Source organism: Podarcis muralis, chromosome 16 (assembly GCF_964188315.1).
Source record: "Podarcis muralis chromosome 16, rPodMur119.hap1.1, whole genome shotgun sequence".
NCBI classification, from domain to species: domain Eukaryota; kingdom Metazoa; phylum Chordata; class Lepidosauria; order Squamata; family Lacertidae; genus Podarcis; species Podarcis muralis.
In genome coordinates this window covers 16,962,775-16,990,273 of record NC_135670.1, presented here as the reverse complement: position 1 = coordinate 16,990,273, position 27,499 = coordinate 16,962,775, and the positions used below count along the sequence as shown (strand labels likewise).

Below are 27,499 nucleotides of genomic sequence, written 5' to 3'. Positions count from 1 at the left end.
GAGAGCCTCTTGGCTTGCACACAGACGAGGGCAAGCAGTGTTGCTCAGTGAAGAGGTGGGTGCAATGCCCCAGGCCCAGGCTGGCAAATTCTTTCCCACGTTGCTTCTGTTATGATTATTTCCTGCTCAGTGGGTACTATCCTGCGGAGAGACCATTTGCTCTTTATTTATTCCGTTTACAGTGGTACCTCGGGTTACATGCGCTTCAGGTTACAGACTCCGCTAACCCAGAAATAGTGCTTCAGGTTAAGAACTTTGCTTCAGGATAAGAACAGAAATCGTGCTTCGTCGGCACAGCAGCAGCAGGAGGCCCCATTAGCTAAAGTGGTGCTTCAGGTTAAGAACAGTTTCAGGTTAAAACAAAAAAAAAATCCTTCCAGTAGCACCTTAAAGACCAACTAAGTTAGTTCTTGGTATGAGCTTTCGTGTGCATGCACACTTCTTCAGATAGGCATCTATCTGAAGATAGATAGGCATCTTCTTCAGATAGATCATAGATAGATAGATAGATAGATAGATAGATAGGCACTTCTTCAGATAGATAGATAGATAGATAGATAGATAGATAGATAGATAGATAGATCATAGAAAGATAAATAGATAGGCACTTCTATCGGTAAGGCACTTCTATCTATCTATCTATCGATAGATCATAGAAAGATAGATAGATAGGCACTTCTTCAGATAGGCATCTATCAAGCATGCACACGAAAGCTCATACCAAGAACTAACTTAGTTGGTCTTTAAGGTGCTACTGGAAGGAATTTTTTTTGTTTTGACTATGGCAGACCAACACGGCTACCTATCTGTAACAAGTTTCAGGTTAAGTACGGACCTCCGGAACGAATTAAGTACTTAACCCAAGGTACCACTGTATACCCCACTTTTTCTCCATGGAGCTGAAGGTGGTGTGCGTGGTTCTCCTGCTCCTCATTTAATCCCCACAACAACCCTTTGAGGTAGGTTAGGCTGACAGGCAGCGACTGGCCCAAGGTCACCCAGGGAGGTTCATGGCTGAGTGGGGATTTGAACCCTGGTCTTCCAGGACCTAGTTCAGCACTCAGACCGCTATACCACCACTGGTGCTCTGCAGCCAGGCATCTGATGGGAGCACAGCCTGGTGGGGAAGAGAGTCTGAGGTGGCCTGTGAGCTGCCATGGGGAACAGAGAAGCCAAAGCTCCTGTGGCGCTGTGTAGACCAAAGAATCATAGAGTGGTCGAATTGGAAGTGACCCAAAAGGTCATTTGGTCCAACCCTCAGGTCCACTGAACCAAAAGCTGCAGAGGAAGCCCCCCAAAATGCAAGCAGTTCAGGTGTTCTTCCAGAGGCACGCTCAGTGGCAAAGTGTGTGCAACAAAGGCAGAAGGTTCCAGGTTCAGTTCACAGCAGCCTCTCCAGGTTGGGCTGGGAAAAAATCCTTCATTCCTGCAACCCCAGAGGGCTGCTGCCAGTCCGTTTGGACAAAACTGAGCAAGATGGACCAAAAGGTCTGACTCCGTCTAAGGCACCTCCCTCCCCTTTTCCTGTGTTTGTCCTGTATGCGTTCCAGGCTGCCTTGTGAGCTGTATATCTGAGCAGGCCCCTTGCCTCCAGGTCTCCATAGGATAGCAATGTAAGCATCCTGGTGGCCTCTTCAGACCATCTCCCACCTCGGGGTTGAACCTGGGGCCATCTGCATGCAAAGCAGATGCTCTGCTACTTTACTACACCTCCAGGAAGACTGCAGGGGCATAAAGTCTGCACACATTTTCAGTCAAGATTTTGCATCTCTCCCTCAAGTCCTCAAAGCACAAAGTGGCCAGTGTGCTGCTTCTCTTTTCCTTAGTTCTGTCATCTTTTTTTTGCTCATCAGCGGCTGTCATATTGTGCTGACTTAGCAAGGGAGCAGCCCAGACAGCTTATCTATCCAAAAACAGCACCGGTCGCAGCCTAGCTGGAGCAGTGAGGTCTGGAAAAGGACTTGCCCAGAAGGCGTTTACATATTGATGTGACTATTATTATTATTATTATTATTATTATTACTACTACTACTACTTTCTCCAATGAGCTCAAGGCAGTATGTGTATGGTTCCTCCTTCTCCCATTTTATCCTCACAAAAAGCCCTGTGGGGTGGGGTAGACTGAGACACACTTCATGTGAGTGACACACCCAGGGTTCACCCAGCAACCATTATTGCCAGGTGAATGTTGGGCCAGCCCTGATCTCAGCATTTTAACCACTGTGCAGCCTGGCAATGCTTGGCGGTTGCAAAGGGAGTGTGCGTTTATAACAAATAGAATGCTATAGAATAAAAGGGAAATGGTAAAGCAAAGTAAGAGAATTAAAACAATGCAGAGCAAATGGAAGTAAAAACAGCCAAAGCCGAAAGGTCTTGACTAAACAAATTCCCACTGAGACAGGATTATCTTAAGTGCCCATGGAAAAGTGGGTAATAGGGAGACTGAATGCACAGTTTTGATGTGGCCTGGTGACAGCTGTTTCTTGCTTGCCTGAGCCTACACCAAACCTGGGGGTATCCCACCGCACAACCACTCACACCGTGCTGCGGAGCAGGGCCCTACAGCTCTGGGTATCACTTCCCAGGGGCAGGGGGCAAAGCAATTTCCTTCCAGCTAGCCCAGCATACAAAGCCTTGGAAGCAGGAGGCCCCCATGATGAGCCTTTCAGCCCCTCTCCTGTGGAGACTTGGCATGGAGCGAGCGGGTGGAGAAGTTTTTGTAAGCCAGAAGAGAACGTGGGTTTGTCTGTCTGATCAGAAGAGCTCTGCTTAGTAAATCCTGCTTTTTCGTGGCGTAGACATTGGCTGAGGGACTGATTCTGACTTTTGAGAGTCTCCAGTCATCGCAGGAAAGCTTCAAGAACCCCTGAAACTGCTGGGCTAGAATTTATTACCCCATTTGATTTCTGGCCCTTTAGAAGTTGACTTCTTGATGCGCTTTCATTTGCTTCCTCCAGTTTTGGGACCAGTTGCATCGTTCTATGGTCTTCCAGTTCCCGAGCAACTCTATGGATCACGATGGCAGAGACAACGAAAGGGGCCACCAAGCCCACGCAGACCTCTGGGGACCAAGTAGACCCCTCCGACTGCCCATGACGCGGAGGTACAGATCCCGGGTCAGCGCACGGCCTGACAGATCACCTGCTATTGAAGGGTAAGGATTTGGAGGACTTGGAGCAGCGGTTCTCAACCTGTGGGTCCCCAGATGTTGTTGGACTACAACTCCCATCATCCCTGAGCTCTGGCCTTGCTAGCTAGGGGTGATGGGAGTTGTCGTTCAACAACATCTGGGGACCCACAGGTTGAGAAAGGTTAAGAGGATCCAGGATCTGATCTGGAGGGGAATAGTATGTTCAGTTGCTCTTTGAGGCTAACAGGAGATATGAAGGTCTGGGGTGGGAAAGTTCCCCCCCTGTCTGGGGCAAGAGGGTGGTCTTCACATCTCTGTCCACCACACTGCTGCTTCTGACTTCCAAGAGTCTCTACTGGAAGACTTCAAGAAACCTGAAACATAGAATTTATCTCCATGTTTGATTCTATTCATTTGGGGCTTAGGCTGGAGTAGGGTTCTTTCATGTAACCAGGGGGTTCAACTGGTGTGGTCTAGCTAAAAAGACAGCATTGTTGTTCCCAATTGCTGTGAACTGGTGACTGTTCTTGCCTCGTATATATCTGTCAGGTCTGTAGGTCTGCCCTGCCCATCTCGCGTCCTGTTGGTTGCCTCACTAATGCAGGGGGAGCCAATGTGGTACCCTCTGTGTGTTGTTGGACTACAATGCCCAGCAGTGTCGCTAGTGATCAGGAATGATGGGGGCTGTAGTCTGACACCACCTAGAGGGCACCACATTGGCCACTCCCAAATTAATGTAACATAACGTATGCTTCATGTACTGGACAAAGAGGGCGCTGGTCCCTGGAAGCAAGTGCAATGATCCGTCTGTTAAGGCTTGCTCAGCTTCCTCTCCTGGATGATGTCACTGCCACCTCCACTTTACTTTTCTGCCTCTTTCTTACATGTTTTCGTTTTGTCTCTCATCTCCTGGCTAGAATAATACAGCAGATCTTTGCAGGCTTCTTTGCGAATTCGGCAATTCCTGGGTCTCCTCCTCTCTCCTGGTGAGTATGGGACATTATTTGCAATCATATGTATTTTTTCTTTACAAAGTATGTGTCTGAACTCAAATGTGTGTCCGGCACTCACGTGCATTCATACACATGCTATCAAGAGGTATAGGATCTTTTGCTAGAGTTATGACATGTGTCCGTTTATGAATACAGTATGCGTTTACCCTTAGCCAGCATTCAAAATTTGCCAGGTGCATTTTGCTATGGGCCACTTGCTACCAAGTGAAGATGCCCGGGCACCAGAATGGTGCCTGATGTCTCCACCATCTGGAGGTGCATGCCTGGGGATCCTTGGATTTTGACTGTTTCCACACGCTAGCAATACATCCTGTAGAATTCTATCAGTTATATTTTATCTGCACAATCAGAATGAATTTCAGGAACCAAAAATACGACTTTTGAGTCGACTGGCCCCAAAATGGCAACTAGGCATTCTGTTTTGGTGACTGTAACCCTGGTTTAAGGAGCCATTTGGCACCTAGCTTATATATTTGAGTTTCTAACACTGCCCTTAGCAATATGTCCACAAGAAGTTCTTACAAAAAGGAACACGGAAAGCTTGCTTTATTATATGAAATGAAATTGGCAGAATATATAAATGCTGCACCAGACAGCAAAATTACAATTTAAGCAGGCAGCAAATCCCATCATATGTATGCACCTTGATCGAAAAGAGTGAAAGAATCAACTATTCTCAAAACCACGCAGGAAGGGAGTGTGACTGTTTTGCCACAGAACTCACACCAAAGGCAAGTTAAGAAAGGGGAGAGGGGAGGGTACGCCTGTCTTTAAGGCAAAGCGGGTGTTGGATTCCTTGAGAACCCTGAGTAAGTTCTTTGTTAGAGCTTGGAGAGCTAATTTACAATCTTAAAATCTTGGGGTGTTGTACTAATTTTAGCCAATACAGTCTAATGGAGAAGGGAGAAGGGCTTTGAGATAAGCTAGTGGTTTTCAACCTTTTTGAGTCCGTGGCTCCCTTGACCAACCACATTCTTTCTGCGGCTCCCCTGTGGAAGCCACGTACACTGGGGCTCTATTACAGGGCGTGCAAAAGTGGGGACTTCCCCATTTTGCACCCACCTCTTTTTGGCACCATTTTTGGTGTGTGTGTAAGTGGGAACGCATATGTTGATGGGAACCCGAGCAACACCACTGCTCTGCAGGGCCGAACCGACGCATTCCCCATGGCAGCTCCAGCCTGGCTTTCCCGAAATTAGTGCGCACATGGAGGGGGATGTGGGGGGCAAAACAAGATTAAGATCGGAAGCAGAAATATTTTGTTGTTGCAGGGAAGGAAAGCGAGAAACACATAGCACAGGACACACATGCAAATACTGTCCTTTCCTGCAACATTCTCCCTGTCCCCATAAAGCTGGGTGACTGTTAAGGAGGAGGGGGATTACTTGCAGGGGTGGGGGAGAGAAGAATAGGGGGGGGGGTAGAAGGAGCGTGAAACACAGAAGACACTCCCCACTTTCAGGGTTATTTTTAAATCCTTCCTTATAGAGCACACACACATCCAGGCACAAACACACCATCAAACTACTTTGCTATTTTCCTGCATTTCTCAAGCCCTCTGTGCAAAACTAAGGAATTGTTACTTACTGAAGCTGGGGAGGATAGTTGTTTGTGGTGGAGAGATTTTAAGAAGATAATTAGTCATGCAAAAGTGTTTCCTCACTTGCTTGCCACTGTTTTATTTTGGGAAGATAATGGGCTCCCCCAACCCTGGCTTCCTCCAAGTTTGGAGCCGCAGAAGCATGATAAAGGTTGAGCCAATGCTGTGTAGGCCCTTGATATCCTCTGACATGGAAGCTGGGCAGCAGTGGGCGTGCTGCTTCCTTCTCATGCCCCCACCCTGAGTGACTCTTTCTTTCTTTCCCTCTTGCAGGGGGGGCATGTTGCACTCGAGTCCTGGGGACTATGCCTGGGGACAGAGCGGCCTTGATGCTGTCGTCACACAGGTAAAGGCCCTGATCATTCCACCTGAGCCATGGCTGCATTCAATATGTGTGCAATTTTTAAACAGAGGTCAGGTGGACACCTGCCAGGGTTTCTTTAGTTGTGATTCCTTTATTGCAGAGGTGGGGTGGAACTAGATGGCCTGGGGGGGTCCCTTCCAACTCTACAGCTCTATGATTCTGTTTGAGCTGCTGCCGAGGCTCCACGGGCTTAGCACAAATTAAGTGGGTGCCCTGTAGCACCCCTAGGATCCTGCACAGCACCCAGTCAGCGTGGAAAGGGATTCCTGAAGGTCAAATGTTCTGAAGGCAGCTGTCTTAATCTTTCTTGATGGATGACTAGTAAATGCTGTGAACGTTTTTCCCCCCATTCAGTTCAGTTCCTATTAAATTTCATGTTGTGAGAGCAAATAATCTGTGCAGCGATTCCAGTTCTCTTCCCTCACACCAACCCTTCCTTCCTCTCCCCCTGCAGCTCCTGGGACAGTTGGAGAACACAGGGCCTCCCCCGGCAGACAAAGAGAAGATTTCTTCTCTCCCGACAGTGACCGTCACTCAGGAACAAGTTGGTAAGTAGTTCCTGCTTCCTGATAACTTAACGCTTTTGTAAATGTGTTGTTTGGAAACGGTTGAATTGAATTTTATTATTACGGTCACAGACCAGTTCCGGCTCACTTACAATATCAGGAAAATCATAAAACACAACAGGAATACATTGAATTACAGTTGGGTATAACAGAGACAATTCAGATATAGCGGCAATTAAAAATATCTATTAAATCTTGATCACGAAAATATAACCTAAAATTGGGAAGGGGTTGCTTTCTTCTGTCGCTCTGGACTGAGCACCCAGACCAAATTCCAGAGAACTGCCAGTGTCAACCTCCAGCTCAGCTTAGCTCTACAGCATTAAATGAACTGCTTTCTAGCTGCAATCCTCTGTGGTTCCCTCTGATTCTGATTTAAGGAACTGGGCAACAGCTCACAGGGCTCTCCAGGCATTGTGGATTTACTCTAGAACCCCACTTGCACAATAGCTCTCCTCTTCCCTCCCCAGTCCGTTTTTCTTTTGTGTCTTGTCTATCAGGCTGGCCCCACCAGTTTGCAGTCTCACAGGCAGTGATGCCAAAGGCAAGCAGGTTTCAGGTACCAGTTCTAGAAGTTGCCTGGAGATCTTCTTGCGTTAAGCAAATCTTCCAAACCTCACTATGCAGAGTAGGAGTCAGGCAATCGGTCCTTCTAGTTCAGCGCTGTCTCTACAGATTAGCTGCAGCTCTCCAGGGTCTCAGGCAAGCTTTTCCTCAACCTGGAGATGCTGGGGATTGAACCTGGGGCAAAGTAACAGGTGAACATAAGAAGAGCCTGCTGGATCAGGCCAGTAGCCAACCCGATTCCTCATTGGGAAGCCTGCAAGCAGGATCCAAGCATAAGAGCCCTCTCTCATCCTGTGGTTTCCAGAAACTGCTATTCAGAAGCATTTACTGCCTCCAACCATGGTGGAAGAGCGTAGTCATTGTGGATAGTAGCCATCAGTAGTCTTGTCCTCCCATGAAACCAAGACCCTTACCTGAGTGGTCTTGAGTTGGTTTCTTCCCCCCTCCCTTTTTATCTTTCTCCCTCAACAACATCAAGCCCAGAGACAGTCTGAAAAGCTCCTTCCACAGAATTATAAGGTCTCACATGCCTTCCTAGTCTTTTTCTCACTCTTTAGTTCTCCGGTAACCTCCTTCTCTACTTCCCCTTTCCCCCAATAGCTGCCTAGCAGCCAATGCCAGAATCCAAGTTTGGGGCAAGTCCTCTGGTGAGAGAACTCCTGCAGAGATTTAAAGTCACAAAATATGCAGCAAAGTAAAGTGTGGAACTATATGCTGTTAGACCTTAAAAATATGCCCTTGTGAGTTCCAAAACTTCATTCTTCCCCTAGCATAGAAGACCACCACAAGTTTGGTAAGTTAAAAATGGTTTACTTACAAACTTTCCAAGGGTCATATTCATGTGCTTCTGGCAGTAGAACTTGGCTTAGTTCCATAGCAGTGAAAGTTCCTAAATTATTGGTGTAGGAACTCAAGAGTGGCTTGTGGGACCCATGCGGTCTGAGCTTGGAGCAACCAGCTCAGAACCTCCTCACACGCTGAGCTTGAAGGGAGATTGAACAGTAGGTTTGATTACCCAGTTCCTCCCAAGGTGAACACTTGATCTCACTAAGCCTGGCAGGACAGCTTACTCTATGGTATTAACCCCTTCATGCATTAAGCATGTTGTTTATACGAGACTGGTTATCCCACTGTTCCAAACTCTGCTCTTCATTCCGGTGTTCTCACCCCAGTTGCCTTTTCACTTCTCTTGCCTCTTGTGCAGCCAGCCTGCAGGCAGGACATCTACCTCTTGCCTCATCCTAGAGAGCTGGCGTGTTGCTGCCCTCACGTGACCCTGCCCTGTTTTCTCCTGCAGATATGGGTTTGGAGTGCCCTGTGTGTAAAGAGGACTACACTGTGGCGGAACAGGTCCGGCAACTCCCGTGCAATCACTACTTCCACAGCAGCTGCATTGTGCCATGGTTAGAGCTGGTAAGTTGGCTTCCCTGTTGGCGTGGGGTCAGGTGGAGACTGGCGCTAGGGCATCCTGCCTGGCACAGGGCAGCTCTCCTGTGGGACGAGGGGTGGCCACAGATGTTGGGTGCTGCAGTGGAATACGGACCTGGTCTCCAGGGCACTATTCAGTTGGAAGTTCTCCTGCACAATGAACAAGAGCACTAGGGTGTGACTGACTTACCCTCGGGCACCAGAGTATCTGAGGCCGGACCTTTTGGCTGTCCTGAGGCTCTGAATTGGCAGATTTTGCCAAAGGCTGTTGGCAGAGAGCCACATGCCACCTAACGGGGTTTGGGCCTGGGTCTCAAGTAGCCCAGCTGCCCAGACAGGAGTCTCTAGGTGTCCTGAACACCCCGCAGCCAAGGATCTGATAGTTATTATCACAAACGCAGCATACAGCAGCTCCTAAGGTGCCCCAGACACACACACTACAATCATCTCAGCTGCTGTTCCCACATCCATGCCTATGGAGCAGTTGCAGCAGCAGTGAGACCAGCCCCCCACCCCCAGTTTATGTACCCCTGATCTGATGGATACGTGCACACCACCTGAGGCTTCTCCTACATGGAAGCCATTGCTGCTCTTTCCTCTTCAAGCCCCTGCTGGTTCTAGGAGGCAGCGAGGTGGGAGATGGCTGCCCTTGCGCATTGCTCTTTTTCAGAGGAAGGCTTTCGGCAGTGCCCTTTCCTTAATGTGGTCGCCCCAATCTCAGGTATCGGCTCTGGGAGGCATGACTGTTCCCAGCAGCCCCCCCACTCACTCACATGCGTGCATTTTCCCTCCCCAGCACGACACGTGTCCCGTGTGCCGGAAGAGCTTGAACGGCGAGGACTCCACTCGGCAAGCACCCAACGCGGAGGCCTCCACAAGCAACTCCTTTAGCAGCACAAGCCACCTACACGACCGATGGACTTTCTGAAGCCTCCCTGACACGGTGGGGGGGGCGAGGGAGGGGGCAGTTCAGGCCTGTAGTATCCCTTACTACAGTTTGTAAATTGTATGATACCTATAAAACTACAGAACCGAGTAGCAAGGAGGGAGAGGGAGAGCAAACGGGTGCAGCCGGTGGAGCTGTGTCCCCACCCCATGGCGAGGGCGGCCATCTTTCAGAAACCGCTAGCATCTCCTGCTGGGTCGCCGCAGCATCCAGACGATCTCTTTAACCCTTAGTTTCCGGAGTGATCAGTTTCACCTTTCAGCGAGGGGTCGGGAGGGTCCCTGAGAACCTGTGCGAGTCCTTTCCTTGGGTAGCAAGAGAGGCGTCCACCATTACGATTCCCATGGCTTTGCAGAGGGAGGGGCGAACATTGTCCTTGCCCGCCTGTCCCAGTCTTATTTTTTGCGGCAGGGTGGGGGGGGGAGGCTCAAGGAGAAGACAGCTAGGTGTTGGCTAGGAAGCTATTTCAGATGGGGCGAGGGGAAGAGAGAGAGGCGAGTCAAGAGGATTTGCACAGGGACCCAGGCCTTTCCAGTGTCTCCCGAAACTGAGTCTGTTTAATCGACTCTGCCTGTCTTTCCTGCAACCTAGGATTTTGTTGAATTTTGGGTGGATTTTCTTTGGATTAGGTTGACAGAATTCCTGACTTCCTTTATCTCGGTTCTGTTTTTTTCTGGAAAAGAGTGGGGGGCAATTTGGCTCACAGAAAGAGAGGGGTGGAGAAGCAGCACAGGGGAGCCCTGCATTCCATGAAGGCAAGTATTCGATGCCCCTCGAGCGAACGCTACCTTTTTCCTGCTTTCAGCCCCTCGGCCCCCTTGGGTTTGCCTGAACCAGCATTCAACCCACCTGCTACTTAAGACCCATTTTTTGCTGCCTTGTTTATCAAATGGACCACGTGTAGTTTATCCTCCGGATCAGAGACTGTGTCTTCTTTTTCCAAGCTGTTCTTCAGTATTTTAAATGAGAATGCCATCGCTCGATATACCATAAAGAATCACTTTTTGTTGGTTTCCTTTTAAGTGTTGTTTTTTCCCTCCCTTGCAACTCTTCCCCCTCCCCCTCCAACCTCCATCTACAGTCTTTTTATCTTCTGAATCATGTCTGAGCTCTAAACTTTGGTGCTGCACACTGACCCCCTCCCCCAAAGCACCTTCCGCCTGGAACCAGAAAGGAGCTTTGGTAGGAGAAGGGTGGGGTGGGGGATATGGCAGAGTCATGTCCCAAGGAATGAAAGGGGAAAACACAAGGCAAACCCCACCCCCACCCCCTTCGTGGCCACTTCATCGCTGTAACGGTGTACCAGGTACACTCCGTTTCAAACTTAGTGTCTTCTGTTTGCTATCAAAAGTTGAATAAAAGTCTTTAATAAGAAAAGCAACGATAGAGTTCTTGGTTGGGGGTGTGTGCAGGGGGAAAGGGACCATCTGAGAATGTGCAGGACAGGTGGGTGGGGCTGCTTCATATTTGGACATACAGATTGCAAATATATTAGAGAGAGAAATCCAAAGATATAGTTGGAAAAAGCCTTTATTAGGACCAACTAAATAAATGTCAAAGTAACCAAATTTCATAGTTTTGCCTAATGGCTGGAGGGCGTGTACATCCTCACCTGCTAAGGCCCTATCATTTTACATAGTCAAAGGTCCATTCCTAGGGTTGTTTTCCTGGGCAGTTGAATTATTCTCTAAAACATTGGGGTGGGGCACAGGTAGTTTCCCAGGCTTCATGAAAATAAAAATCCAAGCGCACATGTAGGATGAACACTTCTTATTAGGAACAACTGGAAACTGATGAAGGTGTGAGCAAGCTTTTGAGCATCCCAGAAATCTTCCCCAGGCTTTGGGGCCACCAGCGACATCTTTTGCAATTGGCTGTCTAACCTCATTTGCGTAAGTTCTCTTCCTCCTCCTAACTAGCTTAAACTAACTTCTCCTAACTAATTTAAACACTGTCACCTTGGGCTCCCCCCCTTCAACCATTTCCAGGAATGTTCCCCCTTGTGGCTAGCATCAGTCTGAAGAAGCATTCTGAGGAACCTGAAAGCTGGCTCATTGCTTGAGTTATTTTAGTTTGTCCTAAATCATTAAATTTGGATTCGCATTTGGAGCTACTGACATAGATGCAAAACACTAAACCAAAGTTTTTACAGCGTTGGGGGAATTCTGTGATCACCCCACCCCAAAACAACTTGGTGCAGGGCATAGAACTCTTCCTGAGAATCACAGCTGCCTTCTAAAAAATTTTAAAGCAAGCATCTGGCCCTTATTAAGGTTGCAAATGAAAGGCATGAGAGTATGTGGGCAATGCCTGGTAAAATCCACAGACCTTATAGACAGCAGGGAGGGGGGTTGGCCCAACAGGCTTCCCCACAATCAGGACAACAGGGCTCTGCATGCCTCTTTCCCTTCCCTGGATCATGGCTCTTGAGATTTCAGCGGCACTGGCATCCATGGCGATTCCTCCTATATTTGTACCTTAACAAAGACTGAACTTCTCATGGGACCAGCAGAGAGGTGCAGTGCCTCTGTGTCCCTCTCCGTGACCGACAAAGCAGAATGAATACTGTAGGGGGAGAGAAACTTGTTTATTCAATTCATGCAGCTTAACGGCGGTGCAAAATTATTTGGCCCAAGAGGGAAACCAGTTGCCTCCCTGCTCTCATCTTTGTGAGCTTCACGATGGGCTTCTGGTGAGGCAGTTGCTGGGGCTGGACAAGCAAATCCTTACATTTCCGTTGCACAAACAAGTTTGAAAAAAGACAGCAGTAGGGAGAACAGCACACCTCGACTTTCTCCCATCCCACCACCTTTCATTGCAATCCTGGCTCACAGCGGGAGGTTGGCACATCCATTGGCATTGGGTAAGCCCACAACTTCACACAGCACATACTTAAAACTATGGAACTCTCTCCCACAGGAGGCAGTGATGGCCACCAACTTGGATGACTTTAAAAGAGGATTAGATCAGCTCATGGAGGAGGAGACTGTCGGTGGCTGCTAGCCATGATGGCTCTGCTCTGCCACCAGAGTTGGGAGGCAGCAATGCTTCTGAATACCAGTTGCTGGAAACCATAGGAGGGGAGGACTCTTGTGCTTGGGTCCTCCTGCTCATGGGTTTCCCTTTGGGGCATCTGGTTGACCACCAAGAGGCTGGGCTAGATAGGCTATCCAGCAGGGCTCTTATCTCATTCTCCCATTTGTGGCCAGAAGGCAGCTCCATGCACTTGGTGGTACAGAAAGGCAGTTTGTAAGCCTCTAGTTGCACACAGGGAAGGAGGGCATTGGGGACCAAGGGCCAAATCCCCTTCTGGAAGCCACCTGCTAGTGGTGGGTAGGGCCAGGCACAAAAGTGGGCGGAGCAATGTATGCAAATTTTACCTTTTTTACAAGAGGCTGGGTTCCACACCCACTGGCACATGCCCCTCTCTATCCTCCATCCGGACAAGCCAAGCAACGGGCACAAACCATTCCCCCGATTTCCTGGTGGTGCTCACAGCTGCCAAACCAAAGGGCCCTACCCTTTTGCAATTCCAAATGAATGAGGCTGCTCTGTACCAGCCGCCAACCCACCCAAAAGGTAGCGCTCACTTCAGTGTGGTAGCAGGAATACGGGACTATGTAAAATTCTTTTTTGCTTCTATGCAACAAAGTTCTGTTCGAGGGAGACGAGAGACGCTCCACCTTGTCAAGACAAGCTGCTGCATCCCAAAGGACTGATGGAAACCATAGAATTGTAGAGTTGGAAAGGAGACCTCCTGCAATGCATGAAGAAAGTATCTGGAATAGAGACGCTCCACATGATTTGAGCACTTAAGTCGCTTTTCACAGGGGAAGGAGCCCTCTTTGAAACCCATTTCTCTGTTGTCTTGTCACCTTGAAGGGTTGGGCCTAAGCTGGCCTGCACAAACCTACTTTTCTCCACTCCCTGAACATGGGAGGCAAAATTGGATGTTTACCCACCCCAGTCTGAAGACCAAAGTGTGTGTGTATTGGTGTGTTTAATTGTGGCTCCAACACGGGGGGGAGGTTGTTGTATTTTCTTAGCTTCCCAAAAGCAAAATGATGCTGTGAGATTGCAGATTGTCTTCAGAACTGCTGGATCTTCTGTCACTTTTTACAGGGAGTCAAAGGGGAGGGCAGCAGCAACAGCACCCACTGGATTTCCTCCCCTTGCTCATTTTTCCTGTGTGAAGAGTCCTTGCTCAAACTCCATGTTTTATTGTTCCTCTTTCTCTTCTTCTCCAGGTTTTTTGTGTGCAAAAAATCCAAGCTGGAGGAGGTGGTAAAGGAAAAGGGAGCAGAAGAAGAATATATAGATTAGCATGAGAAAAGGATGTGATGTTTTACAGCTACAGGGAACCTAGTCTTCTCATGTCTTGGGTTCAGGGCTCTCTCGGTGCTTCCAGACAACCTGTATATTGAGCATTCATCCTGATTTGTCTGCAGGGAGGTTAGATGGCTCTGAGTCAAAGCAAGCAGCACCTCACATTTTCCTGTGCATTCCCATCCCTTTCCATACTGCAAAAGGGCCAAACAGTTCTGGGAAAGAGGGCTTGTTGTGGAAGAGCTCCAAATCAGCTATAGTTGTGCAGCCTGAATTTTCCAGCATGGGACTGAATCCCACCTGAAAACAAGCCTCAAAATTTCCCTGAGATGAATCTTTGTGCTGATCTGTCCCTATAGAGAAAAATCAGGAGGTAGAGAATGCCTAGGACTGTACCGCTTTCAACCACAGGTGGGGAATTGGATGTAGCTGCATATACTCTTGTGTCAATCTCAGTTTTCATGAACCCCTGAGAATAAACAGAAAGCTAGAATTGAAATCTCTCCCTGGCCTGCTAGGTTCTCTTTATGTAGGGTTTCCTTCGCCACTTACTAGCTGCAATGGCTATCCTCTGCCTTCACAGTTGGAGGCAGCAAGGCTTCTGAATACCAGTTGCTGGAAACCAGCAGGGAAGAGTATTGCACCTGGTTGGTCACTGTGAGAACAGGATGCTGGACAGGCTCTTCTGATGTCCCTATGGTGACCTCCAAATGTTTCAGACCACGATTCCTGGGAGTTGTAGTCCAAAAAACATCTGGAGGGCACCAGGCTACCGAAAGGGCACTTCCCCCCTGCCTGTGTCGACAGTCCCAGGAATTTTGTGCCATGTGATTTTTCTTTCGGCGTTGTCCCTCAGCAATTAAGAATCCATAAGCTAGAAGGCCAAACTAGTCCTGTGACCTGTTTAAGCTTGTCTCCCTGTGCAGGTGCAACCTGAGGCCGGTAGCATGACTCTTACCCTCCACAAACAGATGATAATCAGAGCCAGCAGCAGGAGCCCCCCAATGATGCTGCCAATCAGGATCCAGAGCGAAAGAGGGACCAGATTGGTCTGGATGATCTCCAAGATGGTCTGCAACGAGTAAGGGGAGAAATCTGCTGAATCCCAGAAAAGGCCCACTGGTAGTGTTGGGAGGTGTGATGAGGATTCAGAGCTGGTTAGTTCAGACTGAAAGGGCATCACAAAGACAGCAAGAGAGCAGTTGACATGAACAGGGGTTTCTCACTGATTTCTCTTAAGCCTAAGCCCAACCGCACTCAACTCTTTTTTAAAAACACGCACACACCAAGCTTTCATCCCTTATTGCAATTGTGAATACATACAGACAGGTCCCGCTTATCATACACAATGCATTCTCTGGAAATCATTCGCTTTCATAACAAAGTAATTTCCATTCATTCTTAAGGGGAATTTTTTTTGCTGTGACGCAGAAGCTGCTGCAGCTCAAACCACCACCACCCCAGCCTTGGAAAGGCCAGCAGCCCCTCCTACCTCCCGGTGATGGGCAGCCTCTGGCAGCAGAAGGAGGTTCTCCTCTTCCTGGCTGGTCAGTGTGAACCTGCTCACAACCTTCACAGTCTTGAATTTAGCCTTCGTCCACGAAATGGAAAGAGACAAGAGGGGTGTTTAGAAGAAGAAGAAGAGGAAACGCTTCCCAAGGCAGGTTCCCAGCTGGCAAGTGCATTTATTTTTGTTTATTTCATTCTTGCATTTATCCTCCAAGGGAGTGTGGTGCATATGGCTCTCCCTTACCCCACAACAATCCTGTAAGACTGAGAGGCTGTGATGCCCCTGGATTCTCAGCACAACACTGCTTTACTGAACAGAGACAAGTTTGCCTTTTTAGGGGTTGCATTCCACAACCACCATCACCACCTTAACCTGCTACCAGATGCTCTCTAACCCTGTTGCATTCTTGAACAAAGCAAAGAAGGAATTCTATTCTGGTGACTTTCAAACTCAGCAGGTGATTCCAGGGGAGTTTACTGCTCTATCTGCACAAATTGGATGTGCAGGTTTTATGCAAGGTCCACACAGTCATTGTCATGACAGCCTGCACCTACCTACCTATATTCCTATATTGGAATGTAATAATGGAGGGATACAATCTATTTCAAAGAAACAGACCAGACAAGAAAGGAGGAGGAGTGGCGTTATATGTCAGGGATGTGTATACCTGTGAAGAGATCCAAGATTTAGAACCTCAAAGCCAAAGTGAGAGCATTTGGGTGAAAATTAAGGGAGAGAAGAATAACAGTGACCTCATTGTGGGAGTTTACTATAGATCCCCAAGCCAAACGGAGGACATAGATGATGCCTTCCTGGAACAGATGGCCAAGCATGCAAAAGGAAGGGAGATAGTAGTAATGGGGGACTTCAATTACCCTGATATTTGTTGGATGTCAAACTCAGCCAAGAGCATAAGGTCAAACAGATTCCTCACTGCCCTTGCAGACAACTTCATTGTCCAGAAAGTGGGAGAAGCAACAAGAGGAACAGCCATTTTAGATCTGGTCCTAACCAATGTTGATGACCTGGTTAGTGGGGTAGAAGTGGAAGGATCATTAGGTGCGAGTGATCATGCTCTTCTGAAGTTTACTATACAGCGGAAAGGAGCAGCCAAGCATACTAGGACTCAATTTCTCGACTTTAAGAAAGCCGACTTCATAAAGCTTAGGGAAGTGCTGGGTGAGATCCCATGGACAGTAATACTAAAAGGAAAGGGAGTTCAAGATGGCTGGGAGTTTGTTAAGAGGGAGATAGTAAAAGCACAACTTCAGGCAATACCAATGAGACGGAAACATGGAAGGTGCCTAAAGAAGCCAGGGTGGCTATCTAAAGAACTTTTAACTGAGTTAAGATTAAAAAAGGATGTGTACAAAAAATGGAAAAGGGGGGAAACCACCAAAGAGGAATTCAAACAAATAGCCAGCACGTGTAGACACAAAGTCAGAAAAGCTAAAGCACAAAATGAACTCAGGCTTGCTAGAGAGGTTAAAAGCAACAAAAAAGGCTTTTATGGGTATGTTTGTAGCAAAAGGAAGAACAAAGAAACCGTGGGGTCACTCAGAGGAGAAGATGGTGAAATGCAAACAGGGGACACAGAAAGGGCTGAACTCCTCAATGCTTTCTTTGCCTCAGTCTTCTCCGATAAAGAAAACAATGCCAGACCTGAAGAATTTGGAGCAAATGATTCAGCAGAGGAAACACAACCCAGAATAACTAAGGAGATAGTACAAGAATACTTGGCTAGTCTAGATGTATTCAAGTCTCCAGGGCCAGATGAACTGCATCCAAGAGTATTAAAAGAACTGGCAGATGTGATTTCAGAACCACTGGCAGTCATCTTTGAGAATTCCTGGAGAACAGGCGAAGTCCCCGCAGACTGGAGGAGGGCAAATGTTGTCCCTATTTTCAAAAAGGGGGAAAGAGAGGACCCAAATAATTACCGCCCAGTCAGTCTGACATCAATACCAGGGAAGATTCTGGAGCAGATCATTAAGCAAACAGTCTGTGAGCACCTAGAAAGGAATGCTGTGATCACCAATAGTCAGCATGGATTTCTGAAAAATAAGTCATGTCAGACTAACCTGATCTCGTTTTTTGACAGAATTACAAGCCTGGTAGATGAAGGGAACGCAGTGGATGTAGTCTACCTTGATTTCAGCAAGGCATTTGACAAGGTGCCCCATGATATTCTTGTAAAGAAGCTGGTAAAATGCGGTCTTGACTATGCTACCACTCAGTGGATTTGTAACTGGCTGACTGACCGAACCCAAAGGGTGCTCATCAATGGTTCCTCTTCATCCTGGAGAAGAGTGACTAGTGGGGTGCCACAGGGTTCTGTCTTGGGCCCGGTCTTATTCAACATATTTATCAACGACTTGGATGATGGACTCAAGGGCATCCTGATCAAATTTGCAGATGACACCAAACTGGGAGGGGTGACTAACACCCCAGAGGATAGGATCACACTTCAAAACGACCTTGACAGATTAGAGAACTGGGCCAAAACAAACAAGATGAATTTTAACAGGGAGAAATGTAAAGTATTGCACTTGGGCAAAAAAAATGAGAGGCACAAATACAAGATGGGGGACACCTGGCTTGAGAGCAGTACATGTGAAAAGGATCTAGGAGTCTTGGTTGACCACAAACTTGACATGAGCCAACAATGTGACGCGGCAGCTAAAAAAGCCAATGCAATTCTGGGCCTCATCAATAGGAGTATAGCATCTAGATCAAGGGAAGTAATAGTGCCACTGTATTCTGCTCTGGTCAGACCTCACCTGGAGTACTGTGTCCAGTTCTGGGCACCACAGTTCAAGAAGGACACTGACAAACTCGAACGTGTCCAGAGGAGGGCAACCAAAATGGTCAAAGGCCTGGAAACGATGCCTTATGAGGAACGGCTAAGGGAGCTGGGCATGTTTAGCCTGGAGAAGAGGAGGTTACGGGGTGATATGATAGCCATGTACAAATATATAAAAGGATGTCACATAGAGGAGGGAGAAAGGCTGTTTTCTGCTGCTCCAGAGAAGCGGACACGGAGCAATGGATCCAAACTACAAGAAAGAAGATTCCACCTAAACATTAGGAAGAACTTCCTGACAGTAAGAGCTGTTCGACAGTGGAATTTGCTGCCAAGGAGTGTGGTGGAGTCTCCTTCTTTGGAGGTCTTTAAGCAGAGGCTTGACAACCATATGTCAGGAGTGCTCTGATGGTGTTTCCTGCTTGGCAGGGGGTTGGACTCGATGGCCCTTGTGGTCTCTTCCAACTCTATGATTCTATGATTCTATGATTCTATGATTCTATACCTACGTACCTACCTACCTACCTACGCACACAAACACATTCAGTCCAGATTTTCCCATGCTACCAGCCAAGGGCATATAAGACCCTCTTAAGCAGGAACTCAAGGGTGCATGCATGAGAGAGGACACAAAGTCTGCGCTCACCCTCCTGAAAAACTCATTGTGAACTGCTCTCAGCAGGTGGATGGAGACTTCCGCGTTCCTCTCGATGTGCGGCAGCTCACACTTCACCACTTGGCATCTGGCGTTGGTGCAATTCTGGCAGGAAAAAGAGACCTCAGCCCTTTCTTTGCCTCTGCTCGTTCCACCCAAGACCCAATCAAAGCATGGGCAGAATTCTAGGCATTTTCTGTACCTTTTCCCAACCTTCCCCACCCCGCTTCACAATCTAGGCTGTTTCCAGATGTGGGTGCATTATTTATATAATTACATGTTGCATATTTAAGCCCCGCCTTTTTTCCTCCAAGGAGATCAATGTTCTCCAGCCCTCCTCATCTAATCCCCACAGCAACCCTGTGAGGTACGATAGGGTGAGAGGCAGTGACTGTGTTCCGAGTTACCCAGGGAGCCTCATGGCTGAGTGGGGATTTGAACCTTGATCTCCCAGTTACTAGTCCAACACCGTAAGCACTGCACAACCCTGGCTAGCACCCCATTAGTAGCACCCAATCCTTGCTGTCCTCCTTTAAGCCGGCAACTGGAAGATCAACTCTACTCTTGGGCTTCAATAATCCAAATAACATTATGAAGTGAAGGGGTTGGGCAGCCCCCCCCCTTTCACCAGGCCCAAATGGGTTGGTTATGGGGTGGTTTTCATTGGGAACATGGTGTGCATGTGGTAGGTTTAGGAGTTTTAATCTGTTTCAGTTTATTGCTGATTTTATTTTATATTTTGAATGTTTCTAAATATATGCTGTTAACTCTTTTTACTAATAATTGTATTGCTTTATTTTCTTTCTAAATCGCTATGGAGGTTTTTTAAAAAAACAATCAAGCGGGTGAATGGTTCTTAGGAAATCTAAACAAACAAACAAACAAATAAAAATTAGTGTACACACTCTGCAATCATGGGTGCAACATAAAATGGGGGGAAATATATCCACTTGGGACTCTCCCTATTTACCTTTCTGGATGGTACCATTTTAAATTGTGTTAAAACAATTTTAACTGACCTTTTAGTTTGCACTAAAATGCTTGCAATGGAAAAGCAACAGTTGGGTTATGATAGAGACAGCCAGTCTTGAAGCTGCCTGAGTCACAGTGAGGAAGCCAAAGGAGGGAAAGTTGGAATAAGGCAAATACATCTCCTTCTCTTGAGTTACTTTAAACCACATGAGGGCACTCTTTGTGTTGCAATCTGGCCAGCACTTGTTTTTAGTTTTTATGTCTATGTTAACTTTACCCATAGAAGCTGAGCCATTTTGTTTGCTATTCTCTCCAGGCAAGATATCTGTTATTTTCTCTCTCATCTCCACTCATCCTGTACATAGTTCCTGCATGAATAAAGCCTTTAAACTCCAGAAACTGTAAGTGATTACTTCACTCAAATTCACCCAAGCTGCAAGGTCTGCTAACAGAGCACTCACCAGTTTCTCTACATGCACAAGTTCTTCCGGATGAACAGGGATCATCACACCACCAGCTGCATTTTGAGAGGCCTCTGTCAAATTTTGCATGGTGCAGGTCACCTGGAAAATGGAAAGGGACATCAATATGTGTGAGGGGTCCTTCTAAGCTTTTCCTTGAGGACCTGCAGCAGTCACCCAGGTCTCTGAACAGGAATGGATTTCCTTCCCTCCCCTTATTCATGTTTGGCCCCTCCCATTTTGCGCGCTCTCTCTCATCTCTTTTGGCATTAAGATGTCCTAAACAACACCCAGCAGCAGTGCTATTTTTCTAGAAAAAGAGGTGCCGGAACTCATCGTGAACACTGTCTTTAGATCTAATGACTTGTATAAGAGGACCTTGTGAGCCAGGAGCATAGGGAGAGTCTGGTCACTGGATCAGGCCAAAGGGGGCCTATCTAGTCCAGCATCCTGCTCTCACAGTGGCTGTAAGCAATCCAACCAGATGCCCCAATGCCAAGCACAAGAACATCCTTTGCCCGCAAGATAGTAGGTGTTCACTCTAAACCAGATTGCAGATTTTGAAACTGCGCAGATCAGCAACAGCAGCCTTCTAGGCCGAATCTGTCCCGATGTCATACATGGTGCATTGCCAGGGCTGTGCAAGATAACTTGCTGCCCCATGAACAGGAAAGTGTCATTTGGAATTTCCCCCTAAGACCCCAAATGACAGCAAGAACAGAGGCCCCAAAGCACTTATACAGGTGAAGGCCTAGTGACTCACGTTATCTGCAATGATGCGTGTGACGGAGAGGAATTCACTGTTCTGATAGGCTGTGGCAGGCAGGTCCATGACAAGGGAGAGATTCTCCACCGCATAGCAGCCGAGGTTTTGCACCTACAAGGATGAGAAGAATGTCCAATAGATGAAGCAAAAAACTGCACAAAGCTTTTTTTAAAAAAAATAATCATGTAGGATCACCATTTTTGGAAACCAGAATCTGAAACTGTGGATTTCTCTAAGTTGAACTTTGAAAATCTGATTGGGCAAGAGCTATAAACTCGCTCTCTGAACCCACAGGAGTGAACAGTGCCTTTGCCAGTTGCTTTTCTTCTTTTTCTATTAGGCATTGCAGTGGTGAGAAGAAAGATGGTCACAGTAATAAGTCAACAGGTGTGTCTGTGGAACCAGGTGCCAAAAAGAAAGAGAGGGGAGCCTGTGGCCTTCTGACTGTTATTGGGCTCTGATCGTCCCTGACCATTGGCCATGCTGGTGGGAATGGGAGCTCAAAAGCTTCTGGAGGGCCAGCCCTTATCTTAAAGCATTGGTACCCCAATTTGCCTGGGTCTGCTGGAGAAGCATTTAGTCATGTGAGTCCTGCAGTCTGAATTAAGCTTCGAGACTTGGGCCCCCTAGTAAGCTAGACTTCTACACAGAGATATGCTTGTATACTTTACATAGAGGAGCCGCTACCTGCGATCTGAGGTGGTCCAGCCCAGGCACAGGTTCGCCGCTGCCTTACTAATGCCGCTAAAGATAAAGCGTGATATTCTGCAGAGGAGCCCTGCTGGAGAGAAAATTGGCCACCCTTCCCTGTGTTACTGCTGATGTACAAACCCTGTCCCAACTCCTTGTTTACCTTGACGGTAGTCCTGAACTCAGGGCTCATACCGCTTGGAAATGTCCCAACAGGATGCACCTCGTAGCGGTTCAGGGTAGACTCGCTGAGGGAGAGAAGAACCATAGAAAATAAGCTAGGTCAGTTCTAGATTGTGTAGGCCGCAGTTTCCAATTTCTCCACGGCAACCCTTGCAAATAACCCAGATTGTTTGCTTACTGCACACTCTACAGAGATGACCCAAGGCCTTTTGTTGCCTGAAGAAGAAAATCCATATACCTTCCACCTAGTCCCATCTCCTATGGTGATGTAGCACTTAAGAGTGTCAGACTAGGAACTGGGAGACCAGGGTTCGAATCCCCACTCAGCCATGGGTGATGTTTGGGCCAGGTACTCTCAGGCTAATCTACCTCAAAGGGTTGTTGTGGGGATTAAATGAGGAGAGGGAGAAACCATGTGAGCCACCTTGAGCTCCATGAAGAAAAAAGTGGGATTTAAATGGTATAAATAAATTAAATACAGTATTTATAAATTGACATCCTTTAATAGCACCCGTTTCCCCCGCCCTGCCCCAGAAGGTAGGCCATGTTGATCAATTGTTACTTCATTTCTTCCCAAACTCCATATCCATTCCAATATCCCTTGGTGGTTCAGGCAGCTATCCCTGGATAGGATCTTCCAAAAGGAATAGATCTTCCCAATCTATATATTATGAAAATGGGTGGGCTAGAGATGTCATCACCAATCCTCCTATTCAGACCACCCGTAATGACAATAAGTGCTGTGGGATGTTTAGAGCTAATGAAACTCAAAAGCTTGTCAAGTTCAGCTCACCCATCTAAGGTAAGTAATGTAGGATAAATTAGTGTCGGATAACCAGTCTCATATAAGCAAAATGCTTAAGTCTAATTAATGCATGAAGGGGTTTATGCCGTAGGGTAAGCTGTTCTGCCAGGCTTAGCTAAGTCACTCCACCTTGAGAGGAAGGAAGTCAAGTCTACTATTTCCCTAAGTCTACCATGCGAACTCCTATGTGTAAAGAGGAGCTGGTGGCTCCCAGCCCAGAACTCATGGCTTTCTGCAAGCCACCCTTGTGTTCCTATACAAATAATTTAGGGACTTTCACCACTTTGAAACTAACCTTCTGAAGTTTTGCTGCCTGTGTTTTCTCAACGCTGTATGGGAAAACACATGAATCTGACCTTTGAAGAGTTTGTAAGTAAACCATTGTTAACTTACCAAACATGTGGTCTTTTTCTATGCTAAAGGAAGAGGGGAGTTTTGGAACTTAGGAGGGCATATTAGACCTTTAAATAAACAGCCTATATATTTCCACACTTTACTGTGCTGCATATCTTGTGATTTTACATCTGTGCAGCGGTTCTCTCACAAAAGAGTACTTGCCCCAAACTTGGATTTTGCCATCCAAGGAATTCTCCTTTACGCGCCTATTTTTTTCCTTGCCAGCCAACAGTTAGAAGGGTAATCTAAGTATTAAGACAGGCCAGGGTAGTCCTACTGGGGAGTTGCGTCAGAACTGAAAGCATCCCTGCTTGAGGAACCAGAGCCTCTAATATCAACAGAGATAAAAAGTAGCCATTGGACTGAATTAGCCAAGTGATGATGGTCTTCACATTTGGTTTACTCTCCACCCTGGGGGAGCTGAATCATCCTGCCAGGGACACCTTGCAAGGAGGGGGCTCCATCCTCTTATCCAACCTGCATGCAGCTCACTCTACACAAAGGTCCTCACCTGGTCAGCAAAAGGTCGGGCTCATAACGGATATAGGCAAGGGGCTGTGCCATGTTGTCGGTCAGGGTCTCATTCAATTCATGGCTGTCACTGCAGGAAAGATAATAGAATCATAGAATTGTTGGGCTGGTAGGGACCCAAAGCGTCATCAAGTCCAACCCCCGTGCTGCAGGAGTCTCAGTTAAAGAAGGCAATCCAAATTCTGTTTAAAAACATCCAGTGAAGGAGAGTCCACCACCTCCTGAGGTAGTCCATTCCACTGTCGAGCAGCTGTCCTGTCAGAAAGGTATTCTTACTGTTTAGTCAGAATCTCTTGTAATTTGAACTCATTAGTCCTCTGCAGCAGCAGAAAACAAGCTTGCCCCATCTCCCATGTGGCAGCCTTTCAGATATTTAAACATGGCTGTCCTATCAGCTCTTAGTCTTCTCTTCTGCAACCTAAGCATCCACAACTTCCTCAATCATTCCTCATTAGGCTCAGTTTTGAGGCCCTTGATTTTGAGGGCCACCCTCCTCGACACAACTTCTAGTTGGTCAAATGCAAAGCCAAATAACTTTATAGTCGTACCTTGGTTCTTGAACGCCTTTGTACTTGGACATTTTGGCTCCTGAACGCCACAAACTCAGAAGTGAGTGTTTCGGTTTGAAAACGTTTTTTGGGAAGCTGAACATCTGAATGGCTTCCGATTGAGTGCAGAAAGCCTCCTACAGCCAATCAGAAGCCACGCCTTGGTTGTCGAAAGGTTCCAGGAGTCGTACGGACTCCCAGAACGGATTAAGTTTGAGAACCAAGGTACAACTTTATTGTACTAGTCATTAGCCATGACAAATCTGAATCAAAAATAAATACAAAGCTGAAGAGGTGGTTAGATAGATGATAGATAGATAGATGATAGATAGATAGATGATAGATAGATAGATGATAGATAGATAGATAGATGATAGATAGATAGATAGATAGATAGATAGATAGATAGATAGATAGATGGCCTTCTTTCTGACTTTTCCCTGGTTCTCACCTGCTGGCTGTGAGCTTCACCTGTGCTTTGTTCAGAAGGGTGGAGCAGCTGAATTCAAACTCCAGGACAAAGGCTACCTGTGAAAGAGAGGGGGGGGGACATTTCTGCATCTGCTTTTTCTACACCATTCATAAACTCCGTACCACATTGGCTTCCCTCAATGAACTCTAGGAATTGTAGTTTGTTAAGAGTGCTGGGAATTGTAGCTCCACGGGAGGTAAACTACAGTTCCTAAGATGCTTTGGAGGCAGTCATGTGCTTGAAGTGTATAGCGAGTACACAGCCCACATCTTCCTTTAGCTGTCTTTTATTTTATTTTTCCTACGTGATAAAATGGAATACTGTTCACCTAGGAAATGTTCCAAGGAGCCCCGCTCCGAGGGGATCCTGAAGAGCTGCTCCTTCTCTCTCACCTTTGCTAAGGACCTGAAGACAGGGTAGCCCACACGGCAAGCTCGGGTTTGGGAAGACGGGGAGGTGCATTCCACCTTCACTGAGTTCTCCCCCTGTGGAAGGAAGGAGAGAGCAAAGCTGCAAAAGGAGAGAACCATCAAGCACATGGAATGGGATCCAGCCTCCTCAACTTGAGTTTCCACCTTTTGCTTTCCTGGCAAGAGCTTTCAGAAAGGTTCACAGGAGGCAGAGATCCAGCGCGTAGTGTTGCTACACCTCTGTGCTAGAGAAAACTGTGCCCATTCAACTTCTGCTTATCACACAGGTGTTTAAAGAGCCTTGGGCTGCGGAGGCCAGGTTGTATACCTTCCGGGCTACAGAAAACCTGCAGGATTTGGTAAACAGTTGCATAATCTCTGCTTTTTTATATAAAAAAGAAAACACGCACATAGACCGTGTGATTGTGACAAAACACCGTTGGCTGCAAAGACAAAGCTTGAATCCTTGGTGCAATCTCAGAAGTGAGGGGAGCTGCTGAATTTCTGGAGCTCAAGTCCCCCCGCCCCGGCCCCCCCATAAGAAGAAATGAAGAAGCAGAATAAACAATGTGAAAATATGCACATCTGCATGATTCACACAGGAGTTTTCAGGTTGGCACCATGACATTTAAGCCTCAGAGATGTGACAGCCTCTCTTTCCAGAATGCTATGGCAACTCTCAGTCCTCCTAGAGCCAGCATCGTCCCTGGCCAGAGGGTGACCCTCAGTATCCTAGCGATCATTTTGTTCTGCTTCCAGCCCACCACTTTTGACCACAGCGGAACGCCAGTCGGGAACAGGGCCTCTGCTTTACCTTGAGCACGAGGCTGGAAAAGTGGAGGTTTCTGGAAAACCAGAGCCACAGGCTGGCATTGTAGGCGTTCTCCTGCTTGTTCTCCAGCAGGACGTCCACCAAGACTTTCCGCTTCCCTTTGCGGATCACGTGCGGCTTCTGCCTGGAACGAGAAGAGGAGATGGCAAACGCCTGCCTTGCAAAAGGTGAGGAGGGCAGGAGTCTTGACTTCTGCCCAGCCTCCCAATCAAATGATTCTCTCAAGCTGGTTATCATCAGCAACAGATCTCCTGCCACCTGTTACGGAGGAACTGGATTGACAGGGTCCTGGGCCAGGAGGACTAGCAAGTGGCTGATGAACTAAGGTGATGAACTACTTGCTTGGCCTGATGTAGCGAGAGAGGGACCTTTCACTCTAATTCCTACCTGGATCCTGTGATGTCCATCTGAGCTCGCAACACCAGATCTGTTATACACTCGTCGTCTTCACCACAATCCTTAAAGAAGGGGATCTAAAGAGAAAGCAAGAGGCAGGGTGATTCTGTGTGATGCAAACCCCTCTCCACAATATTATTAATTGATTAATTTATTTTTATTTTATATTGTATTATGAATTAATCATGATTCAAAAACAGATAAACTTATATGAATAGGTTACACAACTATATAGTTCTCAAGCAAGGTACATAAAGGGGGAATGCTCCTCTGTTTCTAAAAGCAGCCATATATGCATTAGATAAACCAGTCCTTTTAAAAATTCATTTCAGTAACTATACAATAAAATTACACAAATACCATGTAGGTCATAATAAGGTCTAACCGTAACAATACAAAAATAATAATAGCAGTAATAGCAAGAATTAAGTATCTCCAAAATGAAATCTTGACCCCCATGTTAGCAAAGCAGAAAGCAGGTCTTGTAGGACATGCAGCAAAGATGGTTTGGTTTGATGTGCAGAATGGCATGGGCAGTTGGTAATGGAGCATCTGTGCATGTGCTACTCACCAATTTCTTAACACTGGTGGGTGATTTATCGTCCAGCACAGGGCCTGGCTCAGCATCATTCAGTGCGAACTTCACCAGGACTGCAACCGGCCTCAGGTAATCAGAGGTGTCCTGCAAAGGATAAACAAATCCAGGTTTGTCTTTAGATAGCAGGCCTGATAAAGATTCACAGCATTGCTGAGATTAAAACAGGAGAACACCATGCACCTTGGTGGTTTTTAAGCAGAGGTTGGAATATTTGAGCATTGTTCCCGCATTGCAGGGGTTTGAACTAGATGACCCATGGGGTCTCTCTCTGCATCAGTCGGAGTCAGAACTGACCCACCCACCCTTGTAATGTACTCACAATCACGTGGAAACGGACCGCCGAGCAGGTTGTCCTGCCCACAGTGGCCCGGGTCCTCTTCTGCAGCAGCTTTTGGGAGTTGCCATCGAAGACGGCCCTAGCCCCAAATTTTCTGTCATCCAGGGAGACGTTGTACTTTATACCTAGGGCCAAGCAGTGAGTGGAGTCAAGCAAAGCCAGCCTTTGCTAACCTTGGACTACATTTCCCATCC

General features: G+C 47.1%; 2 protein-coding genes across 3 annotated transcripts in view; one reads left to right on the top strand and one right to left on the bottom strand.

The window, feature by feature from the left end:
* RNF115 (ring finger protein 115) overlaps nt 1-10,625 on the top strand; it is a 39,345-nt gene extending 28,720 nt beyond the window's left edge. For both annotated transcript variants that reach the window (XM_028710698.2, XM_077920452.1), the window contains 6 exons: nt 2,958-3,154; nt 4,048-4,116; nt 6,017-6,089; nt 6,562-6,655; nt 8,538-8,653; nt 9,465-10,625. In XM_028710698.2, the coding sequence (XP_028566531.1) occupies nt 2,958-3,154; nt 4,048-4,116; nt 6,017-6,089; nt 6,562-6,655; nt 8,538-8,653; nt 9,465-9,596 (681 nt within the window). In that variant the 3' untranslated portion in view covers nt 9,597-10,625. The remainder of the gene's footprint in view (nt 1-2,957; nt 3,155-4,047; nt 4,117-6,016; nt 6,090-6,561; nt 6,656-8,537; nt 8,654-9,464) is intronic.
* A 2,175-nt stretch (nt 10,626-12,800) lies between these two features.
* ITGA10 (integrin subunit alpha 10) overlaps nt 12,801-27,499 on the bottom strand; it is a 55,121-nt gene continuing 40,422 nt past the window's right edge. Inside the window, exons 17-30 of the mRNA XM_028710249.2 lie at nt 27,288-27,430; nt 26,942-27,052; nt 26,362-26,447; nt 25,957-26,098; nt 25,125-25,217; nt 24,712-24,788; nt 23,693-23,782; nt 21,961-22,045; nt 21,105-21,218; nt 20,342-20,443; nt 18,900-19,013; nt 15,433-15,531; nt 14,899-15,012; nt 12,801-13,886 (exon numbers count right to left, since the gene is read on the bottom strand). Of these exons, the coding sequence (XP_028566082.2) occupies nt 13,833-13,886; nt 14,899-15,012; nt 15,433-15,531; nt 18,900-19,013; nt 20,342-20,443; nt 21,105-21,218; nt 21,961-22,045; nt 23,693-23,782; nt 24,712-24,788; nt 25,125-25,217; nt 25,957-26,098; nt 26,362-26,447; nt 26,942-27,052; nt 27,288-27,430 (1,424 nt within the window). The 3' untranslated portion in view covers nt 12,801-13,832. The remainder of the gene's footprint in view (nt 13,887-14,898; nt 15,013-15,432; nt 15,532-18,899; nt 19,014-20,341; nt 20,444-21,104; nt 21,219-21,960; nt 22,046-23,692; nt 23,783-24,711; nt 24,789-25,124; nt 25,218-25,956; nt 26,099-26,361; nt 26,448-26,941; nt 27,053-27,287; nt 27,431-27,499) is intronic.